This window comes from Drosophila bipectinata, chromosome 3R (genome assembly GCF_030179905.1).
Source record: "Drosophila bipectinata strain 14024-0381.07 chromosome 3R, DbipHiC1v2, whole genome shotgun sequence".
Lineage (NCBI taxonomy): Eukaryota > Metazoa > Arthropoda > Insecta > Diptera > Drosophilidae > Drosophila > Drosophila bipectinata.
Genome location: NC_091739.1, coordinates 18,676,365 through 18,693,198, shown reverse-complemented (window position 1 = coordinate 18,693,198; position 16,834 = coordinate 18,676,365). Strand labels below are relative to the sequence as shown.

Genomic DNA, 16,834 nt, shown 5'->3' with positions numbered 1-16,834 from the left:
GGTCCGAACCATGATCGTGCGTAATTTTCTGGAAACTGTCCGATCATATAAACCGATATATGGGCTTGCCGTAAACGTAGTGTCGTAAAAGACCACAGTCCTTATGGCCAGAATAAAAACCATATTTATCTGGACATGAAGTTATTATATAGCCTAGATATCGGCCGGCAATCTGGTCAGGTTTATCAAGTCCAAATTATGGGGTCAGATTCGTAGCATGCATTCAGTTTCCAATTTGGCTTCCAGCCCAGAGGAAGCAGCAGTGAGTTCTCCGTTAAGAATATTGAAAGGTGAAAGGATCTCGTAAAAAATGGTTGCCTGTGAGTAGGACTATTTACCAGGCATAGGCATCGAATAATTTTGGTTTAATCTCAGGGCTGACGGTCAAGGCAGTGGCCATCTTTTTGGGCTTGGCCACAACGGCCTTTTGTGTGTCAACCATTGTGCTGGCCGTTCAAAATGCGGATCTGGAGAATGACCTGCAGGATGCACTCGATAAGATAGATGCTCTGACGGCAGACACCACTTCGACTTCCACCACAACCACAACTACAAGTCCTGTGACCCCCGATCCTGGATCGACAAGCCCAACAACTCCTGGAACCACTCCAGGAGGTGGAGGTGAGGTAAGCACTCCGGATCCAGGAAGTAGCAGCACGTCAAGTAGTGGAACCACACCTGGCGGACAAACTACACCTGACGGAGGCAGTAGCAGCTCCACCACAACCAGTGTAGCTCCCATTTACCCCGAACTTCCAACAGGACTTCCTGATCCCGATGCGGTAAGTACTTGAAAGAATATATTCCTCAAAGTGACTCATCAGTTAAGAAAAGCGACCATTAACTTTAATGTTTAATCGAGTTGGACTCGAAAACCCCCAAAGGCAAAAATTTCCGCATTGGTCATCATAAAGTCGGCATGTCCACCAATTCATATTTTATCAAATTCCCCGTCATAGTGGTCAGTTGAAGTGCTTATCGCCTTTTTTATTTTATCATAGTATACCTTTTTGGTCCGTCTAAAGCTTAGCTAATTTTATGGTATTGTTAAGACAGTCTAATAGAGACCTAGGAGCAGTGAAGTATTGCCATTATGGGCCACCACGCGAGAATCAAGGGTATCTATTGGAAAGGATATTCATTTTTTGGCCAGATTCGGACTTATTTATATGTTTCTTAGATCTGATCACAGCAGAACGAGTTGCCATATTTTTTGGTCTTCTTTCCACCTGTTTAATCGTGGCTCTTGTGATAGTCATAGTTCACACGGATAACTTGTGGTCAGAACTGGAGGAGGCCAAACGCAAATTGGACGTTCTAGAGGATTATATACAAAAACAATTACCAACTGGCACACCCACTAGATACGTTTAAAAACCATTGAATGTTTATTTAGGAATGATAAATAGGAATTTGTAAAGAAAATGGGAGTAACATGTTGGGGAGTATAAATAAAGTGTGAAACTTATCCCTCACATTCCTCATTTCACAATATGACAGGGATTCAATTTCATATTAAGCTTTTGCAGCAAATTCCATTTTGTTTACGACCCTAAACCCCCTATCGCTTTACCATTCTCGCATTGTTGGTTGACTTTATGGAGCCCCAGTTCATATTGCCAAACGTATGGATATTGAGTTATCTTCATAACCTCGCAGATCGAATGGCGCCTTCCTACGGAGCTCAGGCCCATCAAGTACAAGCTGTACTATCAGCCAGATTTGCAGACGGGAGCCTGCGAGGGAACCGTCTCCATCCAGTTCCAGCTGAACAATGTTACCAATCTAATTGTCCTGCACGCCAAGGATCTCAATGTGCACAGCATCAGTATCCTAAACATGATGGCCCGCATGAGGATTGCCATCGAAGAGTGGTATCTGGACGAGACCCGTGAACTGCTTATGATCAAGCTGCGGGAGGTTTTGAGTCTTAACAAGGCCTACACCCTGTCGGCCAGTTTCGATTGCGACCTGAGCAGTCTGACGGGCAGCTACCTTAGCAGCTATACCGGCAGCGAAGGAACTGTAAAGTAAGTATATTTAATGTCAAACCCTGTAAAGAATACCCCAAATGAAAACTATCTAAAATTGTCTGATATTCAGATAGTATTTCTATTAATAAGCCGCAGAAAATATTTTTTATATTTATTTCTTAAGAATACCCCCATGAGCCCGGCATTTTTTCGAAGCCGGTCTCAGCTGAAGAGAGAGCTTTTCCAGCAAAAAGCTGTACGATCGCCGTCGCGTTGATCTCGGTTTCAGTTGAAACTTTTGAAATCTAAATGCCCGGCTTGGGAGTTTGTAGCTTCGGGAAGCTTCGCATGCCGTATGTGTGAAGACCCGAACGGCTGGGCATTCAAAAATTCAAAGCTAAGCGCGACGGTCGCAGATCGGTATAGCGCTTTGAATCCGATCTCAAACTCGTCTCCAGTTTCCGCCTTCGCTCTTCAGGCTCAGATCTTCCCGCCTCCGTTTCGAATCAAGTATAATCACTGGCCGGCAATTGCCGTTATCAAATTAGCCGAGGGAATATATTTAATTCTTTCGGGGCCTGGCAAAGTGACAATTAATGCCGCTAGATCGCTGTGAAAAAGCTGTGAATCCAACTGTAAATCAAGTGAAAGACTGTGCAAAAATGTGACAAAAATAATAGATAATAAGTAGCCCCAATCAATCGAATACCGTTGAATCTGCTCCCAAAAGCTTCAAATCCGAACGATCTACTTTTGATATAAATTTTATTCAACTGTCATTGTCATTAAGTCCGTTAGGCCAGCTAGATTTTGTGGTTGGTGCTGTGTTCTAATTGGACGCATTGATGCGAATACTAATTTTAATATTTGCTGAAATGTGATCACCGGATTCTATGCCAACTTTGACTTTCAACAACCGGAGGAGGCCGAGATAAACAGCAGGCCATCGTGTTGGCCAACAGAACTCCACACGGCTAAGTCAAACAGGTTGCACCGCTCCCCCTTTTGGTTGTTTTTTTCTCCTCGACAAACAGGCTTGGAGCCAAATGCATGCATAGTTCACTTGCCGCGCAAGTTCTTGGCCTTAAATCGGCCACTGTCGCTGCATTGAGAAAAAATGGGTGTAACGTATTTATTAACGTCCAATGATTGTTACCCGTCACAAAAAAAGTTATCTGATCTGGTTACCTGTCTATTCAGTTATTCTCCAAAGACTTTGAATTCTTCAAGTGAGATTAGGTGATTTTATCATATCGATTTTATCTACCAATTTCATTCTTTGAATTCTTTACGATATCTATTTTTATGGTTCAATCGGAATATTTTTTCTTTGTGTATCTCGACTGGCTGCTGTTCAAGAAATGCGTCGTGTTTACAACTGTGGCCAATGCTGCGGCTACTCAATGCCGCTGAGAAATTACTTTCTTCCAAAAGCCGAAACGAAATGGGTCGACATCATTGACTGGCAAACAACTTGTTGTCGTAGTATTTCTCCGCACCTCTCGTTTCGTTTCTGGTTTTGTTTTGTTCTTGAAAGTTCAGTTGGTGGTCAAACCTTTTTTCATTTTCATTGACACTGATTTCTTTTTTGTTCTTCTTGGGGCGATATAGAAAATTTCTCCGAAGAGTGTGGGAAAGAACCTTCTAAGGGCCACATATATATTAGTTTGGTTATTATAATAAAATTTATGGATGTTTGAGGAGTTCATAAAAATTTCACACCTTTTGGGGAGTGATAATTAAATACTTTCACGATTTTTTTTTGTAATTTATTGACAAGTTCATTGACAGGCAACACTTTTCCTTAATTTTCTCCTCCTAATTTATATAAAATATAATTTGCAGGTTTCGCAATTTTATATACCCTTTGTTTTCTGTTGTTATGCAACTCCTTGATTGATTGTAAATTTATTTCGCATACCGTTAACCCCAAACATGCAAATTGTGGCAATCATTGTGGCAGTCTTTGTCCACCTATTTCAACGTTTAGTTATTGTTTTATTTTTTAATTTTTCCTTTTGGGAATATCGTAAATTGCAGGCACGTTTATTCGACCTTTGTCAAGTGTCATCCCACAGCGGATATTATAGGTTGTAAATTTGTTACTCTCCGTATTTTATTTATTTTTATTTTTTTTGGGTGTTTTTGGGGCGCACTTGTCACGTAAATGGCAAGCGATTTGCATTTTTTGTTGCTATTACTCCAGCGCCTCGGTGTGTTGTGAAAGTTATGACCTTAAAAAATAAAGGCTGAAGAACGTGTTTCAAATAAAAGCTTTCCATTTCTAATATTTTTGAATGAAATTTGTGGTATAAACTATGTGAAAAATGTATGTACCAATTCTAATATAGTTTTCATAGATTGTTATCGTTTTCGAGTGCATTCAACTCCAGTTTTTTAGAAGTGAAATTCATGCCACTCATTAGCGAGGCATGAGAACAGTTATGTTGTGACATGTGCCCCCACGATCTTCGCTTCATCAACTTCAGAATGCGAAGACATCCACGTAGATGCAATGGGGCGTGTCCGATTGCCTCGTGGAAGTCGGATCTACCTACAAATATCATATATACATACATATATGTAGATACTGTCGAGACAAACTTCCATTGTCTGCAGATCTTCTGGCTGAATTTGAACCGCTCATAAGGTAGTGTCATGCAACTTTGTTTACTGCCGATGTGCGGTGGCTTTTGTGCGATGAGCGCGCCTTAATTGAGTCAGCATTACATCATCATCATCATCGTCCGCATTGTGGGGAAGGGTCCGGGAGGGTCTTCAAAGACAATTGACTGACAAAAATTTGCATATTCTGCAGCCTCAAATTCCTCATTTCGCACAACTTGCAATGAACAGTGCCCAGGCGTCTATGAAGCTGAATTCAATTATAATTCATCCACATGTTGATTCTTCTCTTATGTCCTGAAAGTTTCCCAAAAGCCATGCCTCTTGGCTTGTCGGCCAATTTAATTCATTTCCATTGCTAATCATGGCATCTGCACTGTCTTCCCGTCACACAGACTCCTCAGATTTGTGCAATCTATCTGGCAAATTGACAGGCAAAAAGCCAACAACCTTTGCCATCCATCCATCAATTGTACACGGAAAAAAGAGATATCTTGTCACTGCAATCAGACATCCTTATTGAATTTCGACTTACATGGCATGTAAAGCTATGCTTCGACGGGTTAACAATCAATTATTTGGTTGATTCCGACTTCATGGATATAATCAGATCTGCAAACCAATATCGATTTAGTTCAAGTTATCAGATATCATATTTTAACGTGTACAGACACCAACGCCTCTGTAGAAAGTGGCCTGTGGTCGTGGTATCATTGCAACCAGCCCGGGGATTTGTATCGCAACTCTTGCGGTTTGCCAGCCCAACTCCAACGGCAACTAAACTTAAAAATGGCATCGAGTATTTGTAGTAACAATTTCGAGAAATGACCAACTTCATTACGTGACCGTGCGGCGGGGAGGTGGGGCATAAATTACAGCCATCTGATTGATCCGCGGCGAGACAAAATTGAGGCAATCTCCACCTCGAGATGGAGTGAAATGTGACGGAAGCTGGGAAGCCACCTGCTCCTCCTCCTCCGCGAGCCCGTAGCCCGCCCCATTTCCACCTGGCCCCGCTGCCATAAAAGCCAAGTAAACAAACTCGAGATTGTTTATAAGTAGCTCGGAGATTATAAAAACTGATGATGGCAGCGGCTACAAATGTAATTTGGTACGCGGCACTTTATGATGCTCTCGAATTACTAGCCGGCCGATGACACAATAGATCGGAAGAAGTTGTACCATTTGGAGCAGCCTAACATCGCGTTCAATTTCCCGTTAAATAGTGAATTAAAGTGAAGTGAATTAAATGGAATAAAGAACTACCAAAAAAATTATTTTTGGTTCCATCCATTATAATTAAATATAAATTTTTAATTTAAAACTATCAGATCAGATGATAAAATAAAAGTACCAGAAGCCTAATGGTATAAGCAACAAGTCATTCAACACCAAACCCAGTGTAAATAAGTAAAAATAATAATAAGAAGGAACAGAAAAAAGCATCGGCATGTATGCAGCGAAAAACGTACGCCCGCGCAGCAGTCTCTCCACAGACGATAACCATCGGATCAAGGACACCAACCGGCCCCACAAGGCCCCCAGCAATACGATCCTCACCCTCGCAGCCTTCTGCGTCTTCCTGCTCGTGCTGTGCGGCTTCCTGCTGGGCGCCCTTGTCTATGTGGGCAAGAATATAGCCGATGAGCACCAGAGGCAGCAACAGCAGCAAGCCAACAGCTCCCAGATGGCCCTGAATGCCACAATTCGAACTGTTTACGTGGACCGGGATCAATTGCTGTCCACAAAACCCATTTTAAGCGTTCTTTCAGGTTAGTTCAAGGAATCGGAAGGGGTTCTCTAGGACTTCAGTCAGTTTAAAAATCAATTAAGTCAGTTAAAATCAGTTAAATCGTATAAAATCTGAAAAACAAAGCAAAAAGACAATCAATTAATTAAATTTTGTATCAGTAATCATTACCTTATTTTTAGTTGTCAGTTTTTTTATAAAATATTAGGCTCAAAAATGTTTAAAAACTCGAAATTTGTAAAGTCCTATTTGAATTTGGCGCGCTTATTTTATGGTACAGAAAATGTAGCATATGAACCATAAAGCTTAGCCATAATAATGCTACCAGACTCAATAAAAATCTTAAGGGCTTAATAATTTATTTTTAAAATATTAAATCCCGTCTTTCAGCTACACTATTCCATATATATATATTTTTTTCCTTTCAATTTCTGTTTAAATATTTCCTGCTACATATTTTCAAATTAAATGAGACTGGCGTACCACTTTTTGCACGTTTTCATTCTTTACTTTAGATAATATAAAAATAAGTAAAATTAGAAAAAGGCTATCCAAGACTCTCTCATTTGATAGTTTTTTTTTTAAATGTTTAATTTAATTCGAAAATAAATTCGAAATCGAAATGAGCAGCTGTTAGCTTTTACATAGAGTTGCCAGATCGTGAGTACCATGATTTGGCAACATCATAAAGTTTAGAATTTTACTAAGACTGATAATATAGTAAATAAAGCTTGATATTCCAAATAGTAACTGATTTTTAAATCGCACAACAAAACCAGATAACCGCGTTCACACCACCCAAGTGCCAGCCATAGGAAAAATACGCCAAATGGCCACCTTAGCTCCCGCCGTAAAAGCTGCAAGCAAAGTGCTCCAGAATCTGGGATTCCGGTTACCCAAACAACTGAAGCCCAGCAAGTACCGGTTGCACCTGCGTCCGGATCTGGACAAGAAGATCTACTCCGGGAACATTAGCATCAGTCTGCAGGTGCTGGAACCAATATCCTTTATACCCGTGCATACTGACCGACTGAATGTCAGCACCGTGGAAGTCCAGCACCTAGATGATTCGGGTGCTCCTCTAAAAAACATTACTCCCGTGCTAACATTTGAACACCCGGAGTTCGAGTACTGGGTTACGGAGTTCGAGCAGCCTTTGGACGTTGGAAACTACTCACTGAGCTTGAATTTCACGGGGTCACTGACTGAGAGAATCACGGGAATGTACCAGAGCGCATATCAGGATAAACTGAAGAACCGCACCAGGTAGCCAAGCTACTTATGAAAAAATCAAAAAATTAACAGCATAATTTTGAAACTTACTAACTGGGTTATTTTTTACCCTTTAACTCCTTAAGCCCCTCTCTCTACTAATAACACTTATACCTCTTGCAATTCATGGTTTTTAACTCTAAATTTTTGTTTTCATTTTTCAGATCTATTGTGAGCACCAAGTTTGAACCCACCTATGCCCGCAGCGCCTTCCCCTGCTTCGATGAGCCCGCTCTCAAGGCCCAGTTCACCATTACGGTAGCCCGTCCCACCGGAGATGAGTACCATGTGCTGTCCAACATGCCCGTGGATAGCGAATATGTCAATGGCGATCTTACCGAGGTGACCTTCCAGGAGACAGTGCCCATGAGCACCTACTTGGCCGCCTTTGTGGTGTCTGACTTTGCTTACAAAACCACTACTGTGGAGGGAACCAGCATCGAGCTGAGGGTTTATGCGCCTCCTGCCCAAATAGAAAAGGCCCAGTACGCCCTGGAGGCTGGAGCTAGTGTGACTGCCTACTACATTGACTATTTCAATATTTCGTACCCACTGCCCAAACTAGATTTGGTGGCCATACCCGACTTTGTTTCCGGCGCCATGGAGAACTGGGGTCTGGTAACGTTCCGTGAGACAGCTTTGCTTTACGATGAAGCCAGTAGTTCCAGTGTGAACAAGCAGCGTGTGGCCGTCGTGGTGGCCCATGAATTGGCTCATCAATGGTTCGGCAACCTAGTGACAATGAACTGGTGGAGCGACCTCTGGCTAAATGAGGGCTTCGCCTCCTTTGTGGAATACAAGGGCGTGACGCAAATGCATCCAGAATGGGACATGGACAATCAGTTTGTGATCGAGGAACTGCATCCGGTGATGACAATCGACTCTACTCTGGCCTCCCATGCAATCGTCAAGGCGATTGAGAGCCCGGCTGAGATTACCGAGTACTTCGATACGATCACCTACTCGAAGGGAGCTGCTTTGGTGCGAATGCTGGAGAATCTTGTAACCGAGGAGAAGTTGAAGAATGCCACCAGCCGCTACCTGAGGCGTCACATCTATAGCACTGCCACCACGGAGGATTACCTCACTGCCATTGAGGAAGAGGAGGGTCTCGACTTCGATGTCAAGTGCGTTGCCCAATACAATACTATTACTATGAAGTGGTAATGACATTTTTTATTAACAGATTGATCATGCAAACCTGGACGGAGCAGATGGGTCTGCCAGTCGTGGAGGTGGAGAAAACTGGCTTCACGTACAAGCTTACCCAGAAGCGCTTCCTGGCCAACGAGGATGATTATGCTGCCGAAGCGGAGGCCTCTTCCTTCAAGTAAGTGAAATATAGAAGCCCCTTTTGTATAAATATTAAATAAAATTTGTGTTTCCCTTAGCTACCGGTGGTCTATTCCCATCACCTACCAGAGCAGCTTGAACAGCGAAGTGCAGTCCACAATTTTCAACTACAACGACAATGAGGTTACCGTTACACTGCCCGGAGAGGTTAACTGGATTAAGTTTAACAAAGACCAGGTTGGTTATTATATAGTGAACTACCCCGTCGACACATGGGCATCTCTACTGAATGCCCTGAAAACCACACAAGACTCCTTCAGCACTGCTGATCGTGCAAACTTGCTGCACGATGCGAATGTCCTGGCTGCTGCCGGACAATTGCCTTATTCCACAGCCCTGGACCTAAGCACATATTTAGAGAATGAGCAGAACTACGTACCCTGGAGTGTGGGCACCTCTTCGCTGGCCTCTCTGAGGAACCGTCTTTACTACACGGATCTCTACAGTAACTTTACCACCTATGCCCGCAAATTGCTGACGCCCATTGTTGAGAAGGTCACCTTCACCGTGGGAACCGATCACCTGGAAAAGTACGATTTTTACACGATTTTTTTACTTATATTTGTAAACTCACAAAATCCTGTTCTTCCCACTTAGCCGCCTGCGTATTAAGGTCTTGAGCTCGGCTTGCAGTCTCGGTCACGAAAGTTCACTGCAACAGGCCACTACTCTCTTCAACCAGTGGCTGGCCAGTCCAGAGACCCGGCCAAGCCCAGATGTCCGCGATGTCGTCTACTACTACGGCATGCAGCAGGTCAACACGGAGGCAGTCTGGGACCAGTTGTGGAAGTTGTACTTGGAGGAAACTGATGCTCAAGAGAAACTGAAGCTGATGAGCGCACTGTGCGCTACACAGGTGCCTTGGTTGCTGCGACGATACATTAATTGGGCTTGGGACGAAAGCAACGTGCGCCGTCAGGACTACTTTACCCTGCTGGGCTACATCTCCCAGAATCCTGTGGGCCAGAGTCTGGTATGGGATTACGTACGCGAGAACTGGGAACAACTGGTGGAGCGTTTCGGTATCAACGAACGCACTCTGGGACGTCTGATCCCCACGATTACTGCTCGCTTCTCTACGCAAACGAAGCTGGAGGAGATGGAACAGTTCTTCGCCAAATATCCTGAGGCTGGAGCCGGAACAGCGGCCCGTCAACAAGCTTTGGAAACGGTCAAGGCCAACATCAAATGGCTGACACTAAACAAGGAGTCGGTGGGCACTTGGCTGGCCAACTATGTTGACCAGTCGGCCGTCACTAACCGCATCCAATGAGTGGCAAACGCTCATCCTAGCGCACCCTGTAAAATAGCAGCAATGTAAAAACTACCAATGGTTATAAACATATAGTCTTAGCAACCTAATGCGCCAACTGCATTTGAAATGTGAACGAAGAATTGTGAATGCGTACGATATTTTTGAAGAAAATACTAGACAACAACAATAATTTTGGTTTCATTTGTTTTCATTCCCACATTTAAAACTTTATAGATTCAATGCAACAAAAAATTATTTTATTGGTATTCATGAAAACTCATAAAGAGGTCCGGTCAAGAACAGGTTTATTTTATCCATGGTTGCGTGCTCCCTAAGTGGAACTGGAAGAGGCAGTGGTTCGCCATGGGCAGAGAGGAGATCGCAGCATGCAGGCGATCAGGAAGAAGGTGGCTTCAGTGGCAGGAGCGCTGCACAGCATGAGCAGGGCAACCACCAAAAGGGCCATCAGGAAAGTGGAGGACTGCATGATCGCTGATTGCTTTCTGCTTTACTCTGCTGGAACCAGAACTACAAAGCCTTTGAAGCGTCGGCTTTTTATATTCCTCCCTGAGAGTTGTTTTAGGTGCAACAAGCTTCAGTGAATAAATATTATACTAGAGTTACGTCAATATTCAATAAATAGAAGAAAATAAAATGAAAGAAAGGCTTACGTCAATCGGAATATGATATAATATGCCTTTATCAAACAGCATGGTGATGTAAATCAACAATTTTCAATTAAATTTAAACATAGCCTAAACATAAATTTGAAAACGCCATATGCCTGTGTTGAATATTGATCATACGCCCCGTATAAACATACTTATTCGTCCCTTATTGGTCTATGTTGGTACCTTACTAAATGCGCATAAAAACGACTCAATACACATTAGATAAATTCTTTACTTACTTAATACTTACATGGTTATAGAAAAATACACCACAGAACTCTCCCAAGGTAGCTATTTGTTAAACTAATATTAAATATTAAACTTTGCAAGCTGCACATGACATTCAGTCAGTATGCATTACCAGCTTAGAATTGCTCACTTCAAAGCCAGTTACGATCACAGCATGTTCAATAGGCACAAAATAATGAAATTTAAGAAAATAGAATTAGCCTTTAGAAAAAAATATTTAATGTTTGGTTTTTATATTTTTATATATTATATAGCATTTTCATTGACTCAGCTATATGACATGACAGAAAAAGGTTTTTCACGCGTATTAAGGTTACCAGGACGAACAGGTACTCCTTGAATTCAATTTGTAACTTTAAATAATTATTTATGTTTTAGCTTTACATAATGATTGGTCGCCCTTTTCTTCCTTTAATCTAAGTGACTACATTGAAAAGTTTGAGGATACCTCCGTCATTCTGCCTCACGGATTCTGTGAAAAACATTCACTGGTGACTATTTTCGTTACTTCATCTATAAATGGATATCGTCAACGCCAAAGAATAAGAAACTCCTGGGGAAACTCGTCGAATTTTAACTATCCAGAATTTTTGAAAATGCATGGGCGTCTCAAAGGATTCTATTATCCTCCTTTAAAAGATCGCATAAGATTATATGCCGATTATCTTAGCGGAGACGATGAGACCCTACTTGCTTCTGTCAGGGTGGTATTTATAATTGGTCAATCAGATAACAAAAATGCAAATACAAGAAAACTTCGGCAAGAAGTGTATCTCTATAATGACATTATCCAGGAAAAATTCGAAGATAACTTTAAACACCGAATTCTAAAGTCGGTCTTGGCGCTCAAGCATTTTAACAACAAATGCTTTAATACCTCAGCTTACTTCTTAAAAGCGAAAGATGATAGCTTTGTTAATATACCAAATTTAATACATATTCTTCTCGGAGGAACTTTGCCCGCATATAAGGCTCACCACAAGATGCAGTTTCGACTGACTGCAACTAGCGGAGTCTTACTTGGCCATAAGCTTTTCCAAAGTAAACCAAACCGTGATATGTGCAACAAGTACTTTGTGCCACAGTATATTTATCCAGAAGAAGTATTTCCGAGACATCTATCTGGTAGTGGATACCTTATGTCCAGAGATGTGGCTCGGCAGTTGTACGAGGCTGCCTGGCATACGGAAATAGTGCCTCTGGAAGATGTTTTTATCACAGGGCTTTGTTCTTTAAGAGCACAAGTAAATCCCGTGAACTGCCCACTATTTTCATTACTAAGTGCTCAGAACTTCTGCGATTTTAGGGGAAACATTATCCATAGTTTAAAAGACCAGAAAATACAAGAAATATGGCATAATATGAACAATAATGATAATATAATATGTTATTAAGCAAGAAAGGAAAGCTAACTTCGTGCGGAGCCGAAATGATATACCCTTGCGGCTAAGATTGAATATTTATCGCATAAAGTAGGCCGATCCGTATACGAATTTTTGTTAAACAACAAATTTATTACAATAAAAAACATTAAAAAAAAAGTCCGAAGACTCTATCTTTAAAAATACTAAAGTTGCTATTTTAACTAAATACCTAATACTTTTCCCGATTGTTCAGTATCTATATCAGCATCATTATTCAGTTGTTCAGTATTCAGTATCCCCAGTTCTCATCCGATTCTCAAGCGGAGTACCTTAACCTATTTCTGGATCGATTTGCCACCATTCTGCATTAAAATCCTGAGAAAAAAATATTTTTTTAAATTTTTTGTCCATTTTTCATGATGGGATCCCTTGAAAATGGGGTTTTCCCCTATGTGGCCCACAGTGATGGCTATATCATCCTGAGTTCTCATCCGATTCTCAAGCGGAGTACCTCAAACGATTTCTGGATCGATTCGCCACCATTCTGCATCAAAATCCTGAGACAAAATATTTTTTTAATTTTTTGTCCATTTTTCATGATGGGATCCCTTGAAAATGGGGTTTTCCCCTATGTGGCCCACAGTGATGGCTATATCATCCTGAGTTCTCATCCGATTCTCAAGCGGAGTACCTCAAACGATTTCTGGATCGATTCGCCACCATTCTGCATCAAAATCCTGAGACAAAATATTTTTTTAATTTTTTGTCCATTTTTCATGATGGGATCCCTCGAAAATAGGGTTTTCCCTATATGGACCACAGTGATAGCCCAATTCTCATCCGATTCTCAAGTGGAGTACCTTAAACGATTTCTTGATCGATTCGCCACAATTCTGCATCAAAATCCTGAAACAAAATATTTTTTAGATTTTTTGTCCAATTTTCATGATGGGATTCCTTGAAAATGGGGTTTTCCCCTATGTGGCCCATAGTGATGGCTATATCTTTCCCAATTCTCATCCGATTCTCAAGTGGAGTACCTTAAACGATTTCTTGATCGATTCGCCACCATTCTGCATCAAAACCCTGAGACAAAATATTTTTTAGATTTTTGTCCATTTTTCATGATCGGATCCCTTGAAAATGGGGTTTTCCCCTATGTGGCCCACAGTGATGGCTATATCATCCTGAGTTCTCATCCGATTCTCAAGCGGAGTACCTCAAACGATTTCTGGATCGATTCGCCACCATTCTGCATCAAAATCCTGAGACAAAATATTTTTTTAATTTTTTGTCCATTTTTCATGATGGGATCCCTCGAAAATAGGGTTTTCCCTATATGGACCACAGTGATAGCCCAATTCTCATCCGATTCTCAAGTGGAGTACCTTAAACGATTTCTTGATCGATTCGCCACAATTCTGCATCAAAATCCTGAAACAAAATATTTTTTAGATTTTTTGTCCAATTTTCATGATGGGATTCCTTGAAAATGGGGTTTTCCCCTATGTGGCCCATAGTGATGGCTATATCATCCTGAGTTCTCGTCCGATTCTCAAGCGGAGTACCTCAAACGATTTCTTGATCGATTCGTCACCATTCTGCTTCAAAATCCCGAGACAAAATATTTTTTTAATTTTTTGTCCAACTTTCATGATGGGATCCCTTGAAAATGGGGTTTTCCCCTATGTGGCCCACAGTGATGGCTATATCTTCCTCAGTTCCTATCCGATTCTCAAGCGGAGTACCTCAAACAACTTCTTGATCGATTCGCCACCATTCTGCATCAAAACCCTGAGACAAAATATTTTTTAGATTTTTTGTCCATTTTTCATGATGGGATCCCTTGAAAAGGGGTTTTCCCTTATATGGCCCACATTGATAGCTACATCTTCCACAATTCTCATCCGAATGATGAGACAAAATATTTTTTAGATTTTTTGTCCATTTTTCATGATGGGATCCCTTGAAAAGGGGTTTTCCCTTATATGGCCCACATTGATAGCTACATCTTCCACAATTCTCATCCGATTGCCAAGTAGAGTACCTCAAACGATTTCTTGATCGATTCACCATCATTCTGCATCAAAACCTTGAGACAAAATATTTTTTAGATTTTTTATCCATTTTTCATGAGGGATCCCTTGAAAAGGGGTTTTCCCTTATATGGCCTACATTGATGGCTACATCTTCCACAATTCTCATCCGATTCCCAAGTAGAGTACCTCAAACGATTTCTTGATGGATTCACCATCATTCTGCATCAAAACCCTGAGACAAAATATTTTTTAGATTTTTTGTCCATTTTTCATGATGGGATCCCTTGAAAATGGGGTTTCCCTTATATGGCTCACAGTAATGGGTGTATTGTGACCAACTCTTATCAGCTATAAGATTTTGTTGGCCGATGCCGTTCCGACTTATATACTGCGTTCAAAAGAAAGAAGCAAAGTTTTAAGTCGATAGCTTTAAAACTGAGATACTAGTACGCTTAGAAACAGACAGGCAGACGGACGTGTTTATATAAACTCAGGAGGTGGTCCTAATGAAGAAAAATTATAATACCTTCTGCAAGGGTATAAAAATAAAAGCCAATTAGCCATTTTTGTGTTAAATGATAGATTGCTTGTGTTTCTATAGAGCCTAAATTATTCTCTTCAATAAAGAATTAATTTGTACTATTTGCAAGGATGTGTACTTATTCTAAACAAACGTAATTATGAAAATCTAAGTCCTTACCTTCATTCTTATTTCAGTTTTGAAGAGCAGAACCCTTTCACATAAATCCAGGATTGTTTATTTCAGATATAAAAATTACATGTAAGTAAAGCTTATTACCATTTAAATATTTTTTAGAATTCCTAACACACAACTTGTATATTAAACTATAGGAACGGAAGATTTAATCGGACAGATTGTTTTATTATTTGTAAATCTATTAAATACATTTTTTATTCTGGAGATCCCAACATCATGCTGAACAACACTTCCTTTTATAAAGCAGGTCTTATGTGAGTTGTTTAAAATAAATAGTGGACTTTTTACCGGATTCACTTCAGCAGCTAAAGAGCATAACCCCGTAACAAAGAGGTCCTCAATGTGAATCATTCTCGTACTCCAGGCAGCCTCATACAATCGCCGAACCACATCTATCGACATAAGATACCCCGAACCGGACAAATATTTTGGGAACATGGAGCCTGGGTAAATATACTTGGGCACATAAAATTTTGTGCAGCAATATCGAATTGGTTTGTTTTTATTAAACGCGTGTCCCATCAAAACTCCTCTGGTTGCCGTAAGTCTATCTTGCTTTTTGCGATGCGACTTGTAAGCAGGAATAGTCCCACCGAGCAGAATGTGTATTAGGTTTGGAACATTTACAAAACAGTCATCATCCGTTTTAAGAAAGTAGGCTGAACTGTTGAAGCACTTATTGTTGACATGTTTTAGGGCTAAAACAGACTTCAGAGTAAGGTTGTAGTATGTGTCGAGGAAATCCTCCTGAATGATGTCATTATAGTGATCCGCCTCTTGCTGAAGTTGCCTCAAGATGAAGTCCGGGTTTGGTGATGTGCTCCGCCCAACTATGAATACAATTTCAACCATAGCGAACAGGCTATAATTTTTCCTCCTTAAGTGCTCCGCATATAGAACCAACCGACTTTCTAATAAAGGATAATATAATCCTTTAAGGTGACCATGCATTTTGTTAAATTCTGGATAGTTAAAACGGGACGTATTGCCCCAGGTTTCTCGTATTACTTTTCGCGTCTGGAATCCATCTACACGCGACGCCACAAAAATAGTCAGTAATGATTTTTGTTTACATAGACCAGATGGCATAATCAATGCCGTGTCCTTAAACGGTTCAATGTAGTTTCTCAGGTTGTAAGAGTCATTCGGCTTCCAAAATCTATGCTCGGCTGGAAAAAAGATGTACACAATATTTTTTAAATGTTAAAAATGATTCCTAAAAGTATACCTACCTGTTTCCTCAAATCCTGTAATTATTTTTGAATTAAATTCTTCGGTGACTTGGTTTATTCGAACCATCAAGTATAACGAAAACAAAATCGGAACGTATAATAAGGCTTGCGAAAATAGCCATAAAAAAGGTTTTCGCGTCAAATATGTAATAAAAAACATAATTATTTTACGAAGCCGGTTCATGTCATTACGTTCTGACTACATTTATGAGAGTGTGCAGATCATCTGAAACGAGAAAATTCCAGCAGACCTATCATGCAAAAACTCAGTGTTATTATCTAATATTTGTACAACTTAAAAAAATATTTAAAGAATAAAAAAATTTCTGTTTA

The 16,834-nt window shown here is 40.7% G+C and overlaps 4 protein-coding genes across 6 annotated transcripts; 2 read left to right on the top strand and 2 right to left on the bottom strand.

Annotated features, from left to right (window-relative positions):
* The first annotated feature begins 229 nt into the window (after positions 1 to 229).
* On the top strand, positions 230 to 10,418 carry LOC108130483 (glutamyl aminopeptidase). 3 transcript variants are annotated; one of them, XM_017248937.3, is made up of 7 exons: positions 230 to 320; positions 376 to 782; positions 1,660 to 2,030; positions 7,785 to 8,747; positions 8,807 to 8,950; positions 9,012 to 9,503; positions 9,571 to 10,418. In XM_017248937.3, exons 1-7 carry the CDS (start codon positions 311 to 313, stop codon positions 10,244 to 10,246), a joined length of 3,063 nt encoding a protein of 1,020 aa, XP_017104426.2. In that variant the 5' UTR covers positions 230 to 310; the 3' UTR covers positions 10,247 to 10,418. The 3 variants fall into 3 exon arrangements, with proteins under 3 accessions (XP_017104426.2, XP_017104425.2, XP_070137193.1); XM_017248936.3 differs by lacking the exons at positions 230 to 320; positions 376 to 782; positions 1,660 to 2,030 and adding exons at positions 2,357 to 2,483; positions 5,930 to 6,370; positions 7,128 to 7,614; XM_070281092.1 differs by lacking the exons at positions 230 to 320; positions 376 to 782; positions 1,660 to 2,030 and adding exons at positions 6,494 to 6,622; positions 7,128 to 7,614.
* Positions 1,054 to 1,374, top strand: LOC108130490 (uncharacterized). Its single transcript, XM_017248944.2, has 2 exons — positions 1,054 to 1,118; positions 1,181 to 1,374. Exons 1-2 carry the CDS (start codon positions 1,094 to 1,096, stop codon positions 1,372 to 1,374), a joined length of 219 nt encoding a protein of 72 aa, XP_017104433.2. The 5' UTR covers positions 1,054 to 1,093.
* Positions 10,419 to 10,544: 126 nt separating the features above from the next.
* Positions 10,545 to 10,775, bottom strand: LOC108130491 (uncharacterized). The gene has a single exon (XM_017248946.3). The coding sequence runs from the start codon at positions 10,713 to 10,715 to the stop codon at positions 10,560 to 10,562; it is 156 nt and encodes a 51-aa protein (XP_017104435.2). The 5' UTR covers positions 10,716 to 10,775; the 3' UTR covers positions 10,545 to 10,559.
* Positions 10,776 to 15,333: 4,558 nt separating this feature from the next.
* On the bottom strand, positions 15,334 to 16,742 carry LOC108130401 (beta-1,3-galactosyltransferase 1-like). The gene is made up of 2 exons (XM_017248805.3): positions 16,502 to 16,742; positions 15,334 to 16,438 (listed from the first exon to the last, which is right to left on the bottom strand). Exons 1-2 carry the CDS (start codon positions 16,683 to 16,685, stop codon positions 15,393 to 15,395), a joined length of 1,230 nt encoding a protein of 409 aa, XP_017104294.3. The 5' UTR covers positions 16,686 to 16,742; the 3' UTR covers positions 15,334 to 15,392.
* Positions 16,743 to 16,834: the final 92 nt, after the last annotated feature.